Here is a 16136-nt window from a genome sequence, read left to right as displayed (position 1 = left end):
TTAGCCGGTGTCAGTATTTCAAAATCTGGTGGGGTTTTGTGCAATGGTGTTAAGAGTATTTGTGGACGTTAACAATTTGTCGATAAAAGTGGTTATAGGAAGATATCTAGGATCGATCTGATGATAAGGTAGAGCACAGTCAAGCAAATTGCAGCTGATACATTACTGGTGGCCCAACTAATAAGTCTGACTGCACAACTTGTCGTTCCTAAGCACGGATGGGATATAACAGTGAATGACAGGTTTTAGTGCCAATGCAGTTACAAAGAACAAAAATTAAATAATTGAACAGTAGAAAACATTGCCTGTTCTTATGAATCCAGATTTCTGTTGCACCATGTTGATGGGAGGGTTAGCAGTTGACGCAAGCAGCATAAATCAATGACCCCTTCCTACTAGATGTCAACAGCTCAGGGTGGTGGAGGTAGAGAAATGACATGGGTCCTCTCGTATCTGTGGCTGAACGATTGGACTGTAGGACTTATCTAAGCATTGTCGCTGACCCCTTCATCCCTTCATGACAGATGTTTCACTGTAGATGGTGCCATTCTATAATGCAAAATATTAGAGCACATTTGTCACCAGACAGATATCAGGTTTATACGATGGCCTAATGAATAGTGTGTGCCCTGAAAGAGCTCTCACTTGAAAAAAAAAATGTTAGAATTTATCAGCAGCCATTTGTGACCCTCTCAGACTCTTGTGGGTATGAGAGTAAAACCTAGCATCGTAGCCTAAACTGGTGAGATTATTCTGTGGCCTGGAGAACCCGTACAAAGGGAATTTCAATTGGAAATTATACAGTGGAATAAAACCTAGTGTCAGGTATAATGCTGCTTTTAAGATTTTATGTGACTTCCTTTGTTCATAAACTTTGTTATGTTGATCTATTTCAGCGGCTGAGAATGCCAACAGGAGGAGACGAACTTGTGCATTGCACCTCCGCAAATACAACGATGCCCTCTTTCTCCATGACACAGTAAGAATGAAGGATGCCTATGACTTGCTGGATGAATTCTACATAACAGAGAGATTCATAAAAGATTCCAGAGATGAAACAGACGTCTATCTCTACAGGTTATTCAATGGTATGGGCATACAGTCTGCATTATGATTATATCCTTTCAATTGTTAGACACCTAAATATTAGAATTCATTACCCTTATTTTATGCCTACCTACTTGTTATTAGTCTTCAGTGTGAGAGCACATGCAAAGAATGTTCACATTGTATGGTACTGTAAGACGGAAGTTGTTTCTGTGGTATTGTGCCTTAGGTGTAGTCTAAGGCCAAAGGATTAACCTGCTGGCAAGGGAGATATTGGGCTGCTGGGTCCCTCTACATGTACTGCTTTAAAGTCACCACCAGTGTCAGACTGAAGAACATTGGGCCCACCAGAGGATTTGATTCTGAGGGCCCATCTTTCTCCCCCACTCAAGAGCCCCTGAGCACGTGCAAGGTTTGCATTATGAACTCTCCAGAAGGAGAAGCCAGGGCCCACCGGAGGGTTCTCCGGTTCTCTGGTGGGCCTGTCCAACCCTGGTCACCACTCACATAATAGAGGTTGCCGTGCTGAAAGTGTCCTTCTACAGTTTGCTGAGAGCCTCATGCTCATTTAAAAAAATGTTGCAGCAATAGATCAGTGTGTTTAATATGAATGTGTGGTCTATATCTTTTTTTCTACTATTTTCTTATAGGTATTATTTTAGAAGGCTCTAAAGATTTTTAGAACCAAATATTGATTCCACTATATGAGTTTTAAGAGAATTATGAATACTGTGTGACCCAAAGACATCACTGGTTAAGTTAGTATGTTACTGAGTAACAGGGGGTAAGGAAGAAGAGTCAAAAGGCAGGGTTCACACCCTGCTCCATCTTATCTTCTTTTGGCATGTGACACTTAGGCTGGGTTCTGATTTCCATTAACTGTTCCCTTTATGGAACAAAATAACAGAAAAATTGGTAGGTACAGATCCATTGAGATAGTGGAACCCATTGGCACCAGATGAACTGCGCCATTTCATTGAAAAAAAGAATGCAGTATGCTGAGCTATTTGTTTCTGATGGCAGAATCTACAGTGGAGACTCCTAACGGATGCTACAAGATGTAAACTTAGCCTGTGTATACAAAACGAATTGGAAGAAACTATAATATGTAAAGTCCATTTCTGATCAGCTGTGAAAAGTCTTCACCCAAAAACAGTTCCATGCTCCTTTAATATTATAAAGAGTAGAAATACCCTTTGAAAGCCATCAAGATTACTACTTGATTCGAGTAGTACCCTAAAAGTCCGGCTACACTTTTTGCTTTGACCTACTTTTACTTTGTACTACAGAACTTTAAACATTAGCTTCTACATAATAATTGCTATTCATCTATACAACCATGTATTTTTCCTGTACAGATAACTGTGGTCAACTTTTAGAATTGTCTAGAAACATCAAGTATGAAAACCCAAAGTTAAAGAGACTGGAAGAGATCTTGAGGGAACATTTCCAGGACTCCTCCAATGCCCAAGGGATCATCTTCACCCGTACACGACAAAGTACTCACTCTCTATTTCAGTGGATCAAGAGCAATGCTTCTCTTCAAGGCCTCAATATTAAGGCTTCAGCTTTGACAGGAGCGGGGTTCAGTAATCAAAGTAAACACATGACACAGGTGAGAAACTGGTGATTATTGACCTCGATGGAGAGTATCTAATACGTCTACCATATTTTTAACACTGGGCACTGGAAAAACTTTGGAGCCTTCTCTCACAGATGACCACAAGTGACTACTGCTATCTCATTATGCAAGATAGGAGTTATGATGTCATACAAGCTAGGATAAATTATGGTTATGTATATAACATGTTGCGTGTCTTTATTTTCATGTTACAGTACCAGCATTTTGGATAAAGTTGATAAAATCTAATATACATTTTAGGCGTAAATTGATGAGCACTGTGGATTTGGAATCCATAGTAAGTCAACTGACCCTGCAGATTTTCATCACAGATTTCACTCTTTCCAATGTAATGATAAAACTGTAGCATTTTTGCTGCAAAATCTGCAACAAATTTTGCACAATTTTGCCCAAATTTTGCCACAATGAAAATGTCCTCTGTGACCATACCTTTAAAGGAGTTCTATAAGTAGTTAATTAAATGGTCTACGTCATGTAATTCTAATGACAGCCTGTCTTAATCATGTGTCAGGATGGGCTGCAGTCTGAAGAAGCACAGCTCCTAAGACTTGTGTCTCAAGTAACAAAGGTGCTGTATCGTAAGCACACATATCTCCATGAACCAAGGAGAATAACTGTGACAGGAAAATAAATAAATCAGCTGACTGAACACATTTTTTCTCCTGTCACAGCCCCTCTCCAGCAGCTCCAGTATGTGTGCTTATGATACAGCTTTTCTGTCAGTTGAGACACAGGTCTCTGGAGCTGTGTTTCTTCAGACTGTAGCCCGTCCTGACACATGCCTCAGATGGGCTGCCATTTAAATTACATGACGGGGGCCATTTTATTACATTCTTGGAGAATATGATAAGGCACAGGTGACGATTTGCATATTTTTGGTGCGTATTTTCAGCGCGTAAACGCTCCAGAAACGCATTGTATACCTTATCCCATGACTTCCTATGACATTCTGCAAGTTCTGTGCACATGGTCAGGATTTTTCCTGAGCAGATTTTACTCGCAGAAAAAATACGGACATGACCAATTCTTGTGCGTTTCTGCATGCGTATTTGCCTATACAATGCATTGGAAAAACGCATGGCAAAGACGCATGCAAAAACGCGTCAAATACGCGCCAAGGAGATGCAGAAATGCTCAGGAAAATTTTTGCTTTATTTCTGCATCGTGGGCACTAAGCCTAAGTTTTGTAAAAACAAATATGGCGTTGGGTGGGAGTCAGCCACAACTATATTAACCTTCATGATGACTACCATACTAAATAACCATTTTATAGCTTATTATACAATGTATAATTGGATGAGTTGATTCAATTTTATAATTTCTTCCAAGACTAGATAACCTCAGCAAGTCTGCTGACTTATTTACCATGTTTTCGAAAAACACCTATTGGATAAATGTAACTTATCATTGTGTTTCAAATATGGTCATTTCCTTCTTACATTTCCAGAATGAGCAGAAAGATGTAATTCAGAACTTTCGTAAAGGTGTGCTGAATCTGCTTATTTCAACCAGCGTTGCTGAGGAGGGCTTGGATATCCCAGAATGCAATATTGTTGTTCGGTATGGCCTGATGAGCAATGAGATCTCCATGATGCAGGTAAGACTTTTGTTATAGGTCTGTTTGCCCATCTGCACATGAGGCTAATTGTTTTCATGCACAGCCCTCATATTAGCACTAACACTTTTTATGGTGAAATCCTCTTAGGCAAGAGGTAGAGCCAGGGCTGAGGAAAGCTGTTACTCATTCTTGGCCAAATCTGGAGGGAAAGAGAGTAAAAGAGAAAGGACCAATGAGTCTTTGGAGCAGCTGATGAATCGAGCCATTGAATATGTGCAGGACATGCCAGAAAGAGAATATCAAGAAAAGGTAGGTAACACTCACATCCTGCTATTTTACAATATTACACGGTCTGGCTATTAATGTTCTGGGTATCTCTTGTGATGCAGATTAAAGAGCTGCAGAGAGATTCTCTCACTGAACGTGTAGTGAAACAAGCCAAAATAGAAAGCAAAAAGAAGTTCTCAGCCTCCGATGTCCGGTTGGATTGTCGAAACTGCTCTGCAGCCGTTGCCTACGGGCATGATTTGCGCGTGGTAGAAGAGACTCATCATGTGAATATTAATCCAAACTTTAAGTAAGTTTATACTATGGAACTATATTGTATGGTCTTATAAACCTGGAATGTATGAGTGAGCAGTGGCTTCAATATATTCATCTATTGTGCCAACATATGCCATGATTCCTTTAAAGAATGCATGTCAGATCTCCTGATTGTCCCCAGCCACTAATATAGCAGTATACCTTGACATTTCTTTAATCTGATAAAGCTTTTCACAATCAGCATCATAAAAAAGTTACTGTCAAACAAAAAAATCTCTCTATCTTTATCAAACCTTTCTTCTCTTACCTTTCCTTCTCTCTTGTTCCCTACCCCTGCCCTCTCAGAGAGTGAGAAAAAATATTGTCTCTAATCTCCACCGTCAAAGTTTTTCTGTATCTCTGGCTGCACCCATATCCACTATATCAATATATTCCAAAACACTTTTATTTTGATATACAGTGGCTTGCAAAAGTCTTCACCCCCTTGACAATTTTTGTGTTTTGCTACCTCACAACCTGGAATTTTACTGTTTTTTTTTTTGAGGGTTTGGATCAGTTCATGTAAAGAACATGCCTACAACTGTGAACATTTGGTTTTCTTTTTATTGTGAAGCAAACAACAAATAGGACAAAATAACTGAAAACTATTCACCCCCTAAAGTCAGTACTTTGTAGAGCCTCCTTTTGAGGGGCTGTACAATTACAGATGCAAGTTGCTTTGGATAAGTATCTATGAGTTTTCCACATCTTGCCACTGGGATTTTTGCCCAACCTTCAAGACAAAACAGCTCCAGCTCCTTCAAGTTAGATGGTTTCCTCTAGTGAACAGCAATCTTTAAGTCTGACCACCAATTCTCAATTGGAATAAAGTCTGGGCTTTGACTAGGCCACCCCAACACATGTACACGTTTCCCCTTAAACCATTTGAGTGTTGCTTTAGTGGCGCGCCCAGGGGATGGGGACGACTCGGCGCCCGGGCCTTGTTGTTGCCTGACCTTGGGGGATGTCGCGGTGGTCGGCTCCCGGGCCCGTACCCTGGGGTCACTCTTAAAAGAAGGGGGGAAGTTATATGGGATAGGGGAATGTTCGTGACGCCACCTGTGGTGTCTGGTGAGGATCACCAGCGCTGCAACAGTCCTCTGAGGCCGGTGTTCAGGCAGCTTAGTTGGTGCGGCTCCCCACAGGTGGAGAGGGTCCTCAGGGCAGCGTAAGTGAAGGGATGCAGGACAGAGGGGACCCAGCCGGGTCAGAGGAAGAATAGGCACACACACGACAGTTCACTTCAGTACCTTTACTGGTGGTGTTTCTGGCACGGTCCAGGGTACTTCAGGGTGAAGGGTGCATATCAGGACTCTCCCCAGTGAGCGGGTGTGGGGCCTCCTGTTTCTTGCCTTTTTTTGATAAATCTTTGACCTGCCTGGAGCTAGGCCTAACTTGGTCTCTGTCTTGCACCTGCTGGACCTGGTGGTAGGGCCTTCTGTTGGAGATCACACTCCCTGGTCTCCTGGGCCTCCGTGACTCCTGACCCTGGTATAACAGTCAGCTTTTTGGTGTTCCTGGGACATATAGTTCGCCAGGGGTTCCAGTTATTTCTGCTGGACGTAAGGAATCCCTGCAGACGCGGACCCGGTGTCCGGTAAATGGTTTTGGGGTGAGCGGGTAAAGCTCCTCTGCCCCCTATGTTACTCTCTTTCCACTCGCCTTCGGCCACTCTCGGGGTCCTCACTAGGCTTCACACTGCAGCAGGCACACTGCGCTTCACCGCTCTTTTGGCGTCGGCACGCCCTAGGCTCAATAATCTGAGCTCACTGAGTCTGAACTGACCTGACAACTTCTCTGGCTGCAGCAGACTGACTAACTGCCTAGCTCCACCTTCCCTTTTTATATCCCTAACGGGCTCCCTCTGCTGGTCTGAGGTGGAAGGTGGAGGTGTGTGAATGCTATGAGGGCCTCTTGTGGAGGAATCCCTCCATGCACCCCTCTGGGATCTGTGGCACCAATGCGCAGCAGGGCGCCACATTAGCAGTATGCTTTGGGTCATTGTCTTGTTGGAAGTTCAACCTCTGTCACAGTCTCAAATCACTGCCAGACTGAAACCAGTTTTGCTCAAGAATTTCTCTATATTTTGCACCATCCATCTTCCCCTAGACTCAACCCATTTTCCCTGTCCCTGCTGTTGAAAAACAACCAAAAACATGATGTTCTTGGGGTTATGAACTGTGTTGGTTTGGCACCAGACATAGTGTTTATCTTGGTGGCCAAAAAGTTCAATTTTGGTCTCATCTGACCACAGCACCTTCCTCCATACATTTGGGGAGTCTCCCACATGTCTTTTGGCAAACTCAAAAGGAGCCTTACAATTTTTGTGCATAAGTAAAGACTTTTTTCTGCCCACTCTTCAATAAAGGCCGCCTCTATGGAGTGTACGGCTTATTGTGGTCGTATGGACAGATATTCCAGTATTTGCTTGGGAACTCTGCAGCTCCTTCAGGGTTAGCTTTGGTCTCTGTGCTGCCTCTCTGATTAATGCCCTCCTTGCCCGGGCTGAGAGTTTTGAAGGGTGGTCCTCTCTTGGCAGGGTTGCTGTGGTACCATGTTCTTTCCATTTGATGATAATGGATTTGATGGTGCTCCGGGGGATCATCAGAGATTGGGATATTTTTTTATAGCCCAACCTTGACTTGTACTTCTCAACAACTTTGTCCGTGACTTGTCTGGAGATCTCTTTGGTCTTAATGGTGTTGTTTGGTTTGTGGTGCCTCTTGCCTAATGGTGTTGCAGCCTCTGTGGCCTTTCAGAAAAGGTGTGTATATAATAACAGGCCATGTGACACTTAGATTGCACACAGGTGGATTTCCTTTCACTAAGCATGTGACTTATGAAGGTAATTACTTGCAACAGAAGTTTTTAAGGGCTTCATAAGAAAAGGGGTGAATACATATGCGCATGCCAATTTTTAGTTATTTGATCCCATAAATTAAATTTATACCTATATTTATCTCACTTCACTTCACCAACTTAAACTATTTAGTGCTGATGCATCACACACAAATCAGATTAAAAAATATTTTAACACAGGTTGTAATGTAACAAAATAGGTAAAAAAGCCAAGGGGTGAATACTTTTGCAAGCCACTGTAACTCGGGGATTAGGAGCCCCAGACAGCCAGGTAGCAGAATTACTAGAAGCTGCAGGCAGACCAGAGATGTGTGGGAGATCACAGACAGGTAACAGAGTTACTGAAAGCCGCTGGCAGACAGGTAGTAGAGTTACTAGAAGCCGCATGCAGATTGCAGCATTACTGAAGACTGCAGGCAGACTTGGGACTGAAGAACTTGAAACTGCAGGCAAATAGGAGATGTCTTGGAGACTGCAGACAGGTTGGAGAGTTACTGAAGACCGTAGATAGACTGGAGACTCAAGAACTGGAAGCAGCAGGCAGACAGAAGGCATGATGGAGACCACAGACAGGTAGTAGACAAATCTCCGGATTAACAAAAAAGTCTAAATACCATGGAAGCCGTAGGCGGCTAGAGGACGTCCTGGAAACTGCCGGACATGCAGCAGAGGTCCTAGGAGACCGGGAACAAGTAGCAGACAGAACTTCAAAGTAGTTAGAAAGTCTGAAACCATGGAAGCCGCAGGCAGAAAGAAGACGTCCCGGAGAATCTAGCCAGTTAGCGGTGATACTAAAAGCAGTAGACAGGTAACCCAGGGATTGGAAAGCACAGGCAGCCAGGAGACATCCTGAAGAATGTGGACAGGAACTGTGCGCAGACTAACTAAAAGTGTTACCCATGTCTTGGTATTAAGACTTTCAGTATGTGTCTCGGGAGGTCTTATATAGGCCTAGGAAGTTCAACACATGGGGGCATGCGGGCAACTTGCAAAGCCCGATGTGGAGCACAAGAAAGTCTAGCAGACCGAGGTGATGGAAGCAGAGCACGGATCAGGGACAGTTGTGTAACATCTTTACTATTTTGTATGAATTTTCCCTTTAATTTTCTTGTAAACCCTCTTATATTTTAGCTATATTTCCTTTTTTTAGTACATTTTTGTATTAATTCTATAACTTGTCAATCTACTGCCGACTGCACACTCCTAACTTTTAAGTATCCCTCAGTATGTTATAAGTGAATAGAACTAAAACTTTTTTTCAAGAACCCCAAACCTTGTGAAGCACTAAAATTCTCTGAATTTGCCTTGATCACAAAACTGCTACTTCTTTTCATATTTTCTTCACCTATTTTTATTTTCTTTAAATTCCCTTAAAGGGAACCTGTCACCAGAAAAAAACGCCATTATTCTGCAGATATGAGGTTGATCTGCAGGTTAATAGCGTTATTAACCTGCCCGGCACCCGCATTGAGCTGAACGCTGTGGGGAGAAAATTAACTTTATTGTCCCCGTCAGCGTTCCGGTTTTATTTGTAACTGTGCCCTTGGCCAATGCAGAGTCAGTGTCAGTCAGGGCCGGGAGCGCGGTTACAGTCACCGCTCTGTATACTCAGAACCCTGCAGTGTTCAGCCAAGTGCAGGAGCTGGGCAAGTTAATAACGCTATTAATGCTAATAACCGGGCATGTTAATAACGCTATTAACCTGGAGATTAACCCCATATACAGCATTTTTTTGGTGACAGTTTCCCTTTAAATTTCCATTATTTTAAATAGGTGTGAATTTGAAAGCTTTATTTTTTAACCACATCCATTTTTGGATTTCTCTCCAGACCCTTAACAATAAATCTCCTGTAGGAAAATGTAACATTTTATTTTTCAAATTCTAAATGATCTGTTTCCAATATTTCCATAATATCATTTTAAATATTGGTATTTTTTTCAGATAAGTACTTGATTATTCCATCCTTCCCTTACCCTCCCTTTTCACATGAGGATTACAGTGAGCTAATTTTGATTCTGGCCCTTATTTCCCTCTTAACCACTTATGTCAATAACCCTTTGGAAATTTTAAAGATTTTTTTCTCTCCAGCCATAATTGACTATTAATCAAAACCTACAAGATTGTGGACAACAGAAGAATCATAATTAAACTAATTCTATCAGCTTTTAATTTAATTTAAGTCAAATGGTTCCTATACTGTACTTCTTTAACCTGATGGTAATTGTAAAATTACATAACAGGGTATACTACGAAGAATATACTGCGCCTGTTGATTTAGGAAAGAAGATGGAGAATTGGGTTCCCGGAAGTGCAATCAGATGCCGCTTTTGCATGGTAAGAAATCAGCAGAACAGAAATTTGCTACCAGTGAAAATCAGAAAACAAGGTGTATGACATATCTTTACACTACACTGTGTGCACAATTATTAAGCAATTTGTATTTTTGATGATTAATTTTACTATAGAACAGCTTCAATGCTGTCGGTAAATCCAATGGGTTAATAAACCTAAAACCTGAATATTTAAGAAAGAAAGTGAGGTTTTATCTTAGGAGAATATCTACTGTATGTGTGCAGAATTATTGGGCAACTAAATGAAAAACATAAATTTTTACATCTCAATTGTTTATTTCCATCTTTTAAAGTGAGAATAATAATAACCAAACAACTCAAAATGTACAAAATACATTTAAAAAAAATATCGGTGACCAATATAACCTCACTTTTTTTGAATAACAGCCGTAAGCCTTCTATCCTTGGACTCTGTCAGTTTCTTAACCTGTTGACGATCAACTTTTTGGGAAGCTCCAACCACAGCCCCCCAGACACTGATCAGAGAGGTGTACAGTTTTCCTTCACGGTAAATCTCCCATTTAAGAAAGGCCCATAAGTTCTCAATAGGGTTTAGGTTAGGTGAGGAATGGGACATGTCATTATTCTTTCATCTTTAAGATCTTTACTGGCAGCAAAGCAGTGGAGACTTTGATGCATCCAATGGAGTATTGTCCTGCATTAGAATCATGGTTTTCTTGAAAGATGCAGACTTTTTCCTGTACCATTGCTTAAAGAAAATGTCTTCTAAAAACTGTCAGTAAGTTTGGGAGTTGATTTTGAGTCAATATTCAACCCCAAAGGTTGAACTGGCTCATCTTTAATAATACCAGCCCATAGCAGTATCCCACCTCCACCTTGCAGGAATCTGTTGAAACGGAGCTCTCTGCCCATTACTGATCCAGCCAGGGACTATCCATCTGGTCCATCAAGAGTCACTCTCATCTCATCAGTCTATAAAACCTTTGAAAAATCTGATATTTCTTGGCCCAATCTTGAGGTATTTACTTCTGTGTTTTGTTCAGTGGTGGTCGGGTTTCAGTCTTTCTTACCTTGGCCATGTCTCTAAGCACTGAACACCTTGTACTTCTGGGCCCTCCAGGGAGGTTACAGTTCTGGAATATGGCAGCACTGGTGGATAACGGCTTCCTGGTCGCTTCACGTTTGACTCTTCTCTAATCTTTGGCAGTTACTGTTTGTTTTATTTTTTCAATACATTTTTTGTTGAATATTTGCAACAAAAGTTTTGATGGTTCTCTGATCGCGCAACAATAATTTGGCAATTTCAAGACTGCTGCATCCCTCTGTAAGACTTAATATTTGACTTTCAGAATCAGTAAATCTTTTTTTTTGGCCCATTTTGCCTTAGGAAAACAAGCTGCCTAATAATTCTGCTCACCTTGTTAAACGGTGTTGTATCTTCAGGAAGCACCTCCTCATTACCCAAATACACATCACCTGATCTGTTTCATCCAATAAGCATTCAAGGTTATACGGCTTATAGTTGTAAAACCTGCATAAAAATGATGAAATGACGAAAATACTCACTTAATAATTTTGCAAACAGTGTATGCTGGTACAGTGGGTACGGAAAGTATTCAGACCCCTATAAATTTTTCACTCTTTGTTTCATTGCAGCCATTTGGTAAATTCTAAAAAGTTCATTTTTTTCTCATTAAAGTACACTCTGCACCCCATCTTGACTGAAAAAACACAGAAATGTAAAATTTTTTGCAAATTTATTAAAAAAGAAAAACTGAAATATCACATGGTAATAAGTATTCAGACCCTTTGCTCAGACACTCATATTTAAGTCACATGCTGTCCATTTCCTTGTGATCCTCCTTGAGATGGTTCTTCTCCTTCATTGAAGTCCAGTTGTTTTTAATTAAACTGATAGGACTTGATTTGGAAGGGCACACACCTGTCTATATAAGACCTCACAGCTCACAGTGCATGTCAGACCAAGTGAGAATCATGAGCTCAAAGGAACTGTCCAAGGAGCTCAGAGACAGAATTGTGGCAAGGCACAGATCTGGCCAAGGTTACAAAAGAATTTCTGCATTACTCAAGGTTCCTAAGAGCACAAGGGCCTCCATAATCCTTAAATGGAAGAAGTTTGGGACCACCAGAAGACTTCCTAGACCTGACCATCCAGCCAAACTGAGCAATCATGGGAGAAGAGCCTTCGTGAGAGAGGTAAAGAAGAAACCCAAGATCACTGTGGCTGAGCTCCAGAGATGCAGTAGGGAGATGGAAGAAAATTCCACAAAGTCAACTATCACTGCAGCCCTCCACCAGTTGGGCCTTTATGGCAGAGTAGCCCGACGGAAGCCTCTCCTCAGTGCAAGACATATGAAAGCCCGCATGGAGTTTGCTCAAAAACACATGAAGGACTCCCAGACTATGAGAAATAAAATTCTCTGGTCTGATGAGACGAAGATAGAATTTTTTGGTGATAATTCTAAGCAGTATATGTGGTGAAAACCAGGCACTGTTCATCACCTGCCCAATACAATACCAACATTGAAACATGGTGGTGGCAGCATCATGCTATGGGGGTGTTTTTCAGCTGCAGGGACAGGACGACTGGTGGCAATTTAAGGAAACATGAATGAGGCCAAGTACAGAGATATCCTGGATGAAAACCTCTTCCAGAGTGCTCTGGACCTCAGACTTGGCCGACGGTTCACCTTCCAACAAGACAATGACCCTAAGCACACAGCTAAAAAAAAAAAGGAGTGTCTTCAGAACAACTATGTGACCATTCTTGACTGGCCCAGCAAGAGCCCTGACCTAAACCCAATTGAGCACCTCTGGAGAGACCTGAAAATGGCTGTCCACCAACGATCACCATCCAACCTGATGGAACTGGAGAGGATCTGCAAGGAAGAATGGCAAAGGATCCCCAAATCCAGGTGTGAAAAACTTGTTGCATCATTTCCAAAAAGACTCATGGCTGTACTAGCTCAAAAGGGTGCTTCTACTCAATACTGAGCAAAGGGTCTGAATACTTATGACCATGTGATATTTCAATTTTTCTTTTTTAATACATTTGCAAAAATTTCTACATTTCTGTTTTTTTCAGTCAAGATGAGGTGCAGAGTGTACATTAATGAGAAAAAAAATGAACTTTTATGAACTTTTTAGAATTTACTAAATGGCTGCAATGAAACAAAGAGTGAAAAATTTAAAGGGGTCTGAATACTTTCTGTACCCACTGTAAGTAGAAGTGGACTGATTGATTCAGGGAACTCCAGCGCATCGGCCAGATCAATACTTTCTGTCCACTGGACGGGAGGCTCGCAAATCTCTTATCTTATGGGATTTCCAGAGCAGCTTTTCATTAGACAGGCTGGCAAAATGTCATCTGTGCATCACACTGCAATGATGAAGTCGTGTAAGAGATCTACAAGCCTCCTGTCCAGCAGCCATAGACTACTGACCTTGCCAATGGATCAGAATCCCGCGAATCGATCCGCTCATCTCTACTGGTAAGTCATTAATTCATTCATTGGCAAATCAACTTAATAACCCCCCCCCCCCATACATAGAATAATGTTAGCCAAAACTGCTGTTTTTGGTGGAACTGGTTTACCATCTAATGTTTTTTTGGATTTTCCCCTGATAGATGATGTTGGCATAAAGGTGGATCGGGCATGTTGAATTTCAACAACTGATCCTTTTATTCTACCAGGCCTTAATCCCCTCACCTCATTAAAAACACACAAATTCTCGGTTTAATAAGGCATACATGGGGGATTCAGAGCGATACCTGTTGGCCAGATTGACCCTCAGTCTGACAGTAGTGGACATTGGCATGTCTGATGTCCAGTGTCAATGCTGGTGCCTGAATAAAGGTAGTAGCGATGCTTTAGATCACTCTCTTCTGACAAAGGCTGATTCAGGCACTGTCATGGAAGGGCTTTTTCTATTATATGGCAGAAGAATGTAACTTGTCATTGTCCAATAATTCCCTCCTGCAGGCACCGTGGGGCTTGATAATGATCTACAGAGGACTTACGAATCTTCCCATCATAAGCATCAAGAACTTTGTACTAAATACTCCAGAGAGCCGCAAAACTTGCAAACAATGGAAAAATGTCCCATTCCCTTTGGAGCAGTTTAATTATACTGAGTACTTTGAAGACAACCAAGTTGATACAGAAGAAGATGAGTGATTGCTCACAATTATTAAAATGTCAATTTGCTGCTGCTGATACTGGAGAGGATGACTATAAAATGGGTTTTCCGATATTCAACAACTTTAAATTATAATGCTAAATCTTTCTATAATCTCAAAACTCTAAAGGTTTAAATTTGGCCCTTAGTCTTTTATTGTCTTACCTCCTATAATACTGTGGTGATGATACTTTACTCTGGATAATAATGGTCATAGAGTATATATTACATAAGTTTGTAGACTGAATTGTCTTATTATACATGACGGTTCTTATAAAATCTGAGGAACGTCTACTTGAAGTTTCTCGTTATTGGTAACTAAAAAGAAATGAAAGTGATTACTTCCTCAGGCTAAGGCAAATGATGACTGGAGTGAAGAAGGTCTTTTGCTTATTAAATGTCTATTGTTCTATCAATCCTAAAAAATATGTATTACGTGCTGAAAACTTAAGTTTCAAAGGCTTATGAATTAAGAATTTTTTATTTCTTGGCAGCTGGGCCAAAATAATGTTTTTACAACATAGATAGAGGGTTGTCTTCACCTGAGTTTGTTCTGTTTTTCTTTTATATGACATTAAAACGTTAATAGAGCCATTGCAGCCATATTAGCATACTGTATAGGTTGCTAGTATCAAAGGCATTCTTCAACAAAAAAAGGCTTTAATTGCTTCTGCAAAGCATTCCCTTCTCCTGTCACCAGACTGTAAGGCTTTTGGACAGACAAGATAACATCGGGTGTTCACAGAAGCTCTAGTTTTGTGATGTGTCTGAACCCCTCTCTTACGACCTCTGCCGTTAAGCAGCACTGTGGATTGCACTGGGTGACGTAGGCTGGGAATTGTGGTGCTGCCCAGACAGGGAATTCACGTTTGAATCTATATATATACTTGCTTCAACTTGCCAGTTATAAGATATTACTTACCTTGGTCTGTTGCTTTGTTTAGCCCTTTAGTCCTATGTCCTGAATCTATCTCCTGATTATTAGCTCTTGACTTTGGTTTGTATTTCTCACTACCCAACTGTCTCATTATTCTTTCCCTGATCTTGACCTCCTGGTTTAGATTCAGCTTCACAACAATTTTCTGCCAGCTCGCTCTACCGTCCAGCAGCCACTGCGTGGATGTAACAACCCAGGGGATCCTGCAAGAAGTTCATATCTTTGTATAAGAGTTAAAGGTTGAAGGCCAGTGCTACCCTGGGACCTGCTAATGGAAGTGGCTTGTGCAAAGCCTGTGTAAAGCCGTGTAAACACTATTACGAGCCTGCCACATACAGTGAGCCAATACACTTTGCGTTATAAGTTATAACACATATTCCCCCATGTATGTAGTTTGCTGGTGACCTACTAGATGGAGGACGGGAGGTTGATCCTCCTTTTAGTCATTCTACCTTTTGCACTTCTTATGCTGACATAGCTTTTGCACACTGACTGACATTTACCCAATGCTAAACATGATAAGCACAGCTCTCAAGAGAGCAAGATTTCTTTTCTGCAGTAGTGCATTTTTTAGCCTGGCACAAATTTACTGTTTGGTCGCATTCAGATTTTTTTCTTGTATGTGAAAAAACAGACTTGTATCCATCAGTGTGCTGGATCAGATTTTCATCAGTGCTTGGACAGTGTGTCAATTTTTACCATTGGTGTTTCATCAGTTTTTCTTGTTCGCAATAAAAACTGATAAAGGATTCTCAAGTTTCTCCTAGGAAATAGCCAGTGAAAAATGGACAAAACTAGGAAGCAACTAGGATACCAGCAGTGTGCTTCTTTTTTTTCATTAACTTAAATTTGGTGAGTTTGATCCGCAAATTGGATTAACATAAGTCTTACCTCCATTTTTTTTTTTCGGTAGACAATCGCAGCCTGAAACAAAAAATGGGCTCATGAACATGTCCATAGACTGTAATGTGTAGATGTAATATCCATTAAAAATGGAT

General features: G+C 41.1%; 1 protein-coding gene across 1 annotated transcript in view; it reads left to right on the top strand.

Annotated features, from left to right (window-relative positions):
* The window catches only part of DHX58 (DExH-box helicase 58), a 32513-nt gene extending 18018 nt beyond the window's left edge, over positions 1-14495 (top strand). The window contains exons 7-13 of the mRNA XM_073683554.1: positions 897-1088; positions 2406-2662; positions 4137-4286; positions 4395-4556; positions 4637-4824; positions 9930-10023; positions 14006-14495. Of these exons, the coding sequence (XP_073539655.1) occupies positions 897-1088; positions 2406-2662; positions 4137-4286; positions 4395-4556; positions 4637-4824; positions 9930-10023; positions 14006-14200 (1238 nt within the window). The 3' untranslated portion in view covers positions 14201-14495. The remainder of the gene's footprint in view (positions 1-896; positions 1089-2405; positions 2663-4136; positions 4287-4394; positions 4557-4636; positions 4825-9929; positions 10024-14005) is intronic.
* The last annotated feature ends 1641 nt before the right edge of the window (positions 14496-16136 follow it).

This window comes from Phyllobates terribilis, unplaced genomic scaffold (assembly GCF_046119375.1).
Source record: "Phyllobates terribilis strain yellow unplaced genomic scaffold, ASM4611937v1 Scaffold_5__5_contigs__length_657084704, whole genome shotgun sequence".
Lineage (NCBI taxonomy): Eukaryota > Metazoa > Chordata > Amphibia > Anura > Dendrobatidae > Phyllobates > Phyllobates terribilis.
This window is presented reverse-complemented; position numbering and strand designations above follow the sequence as displayed.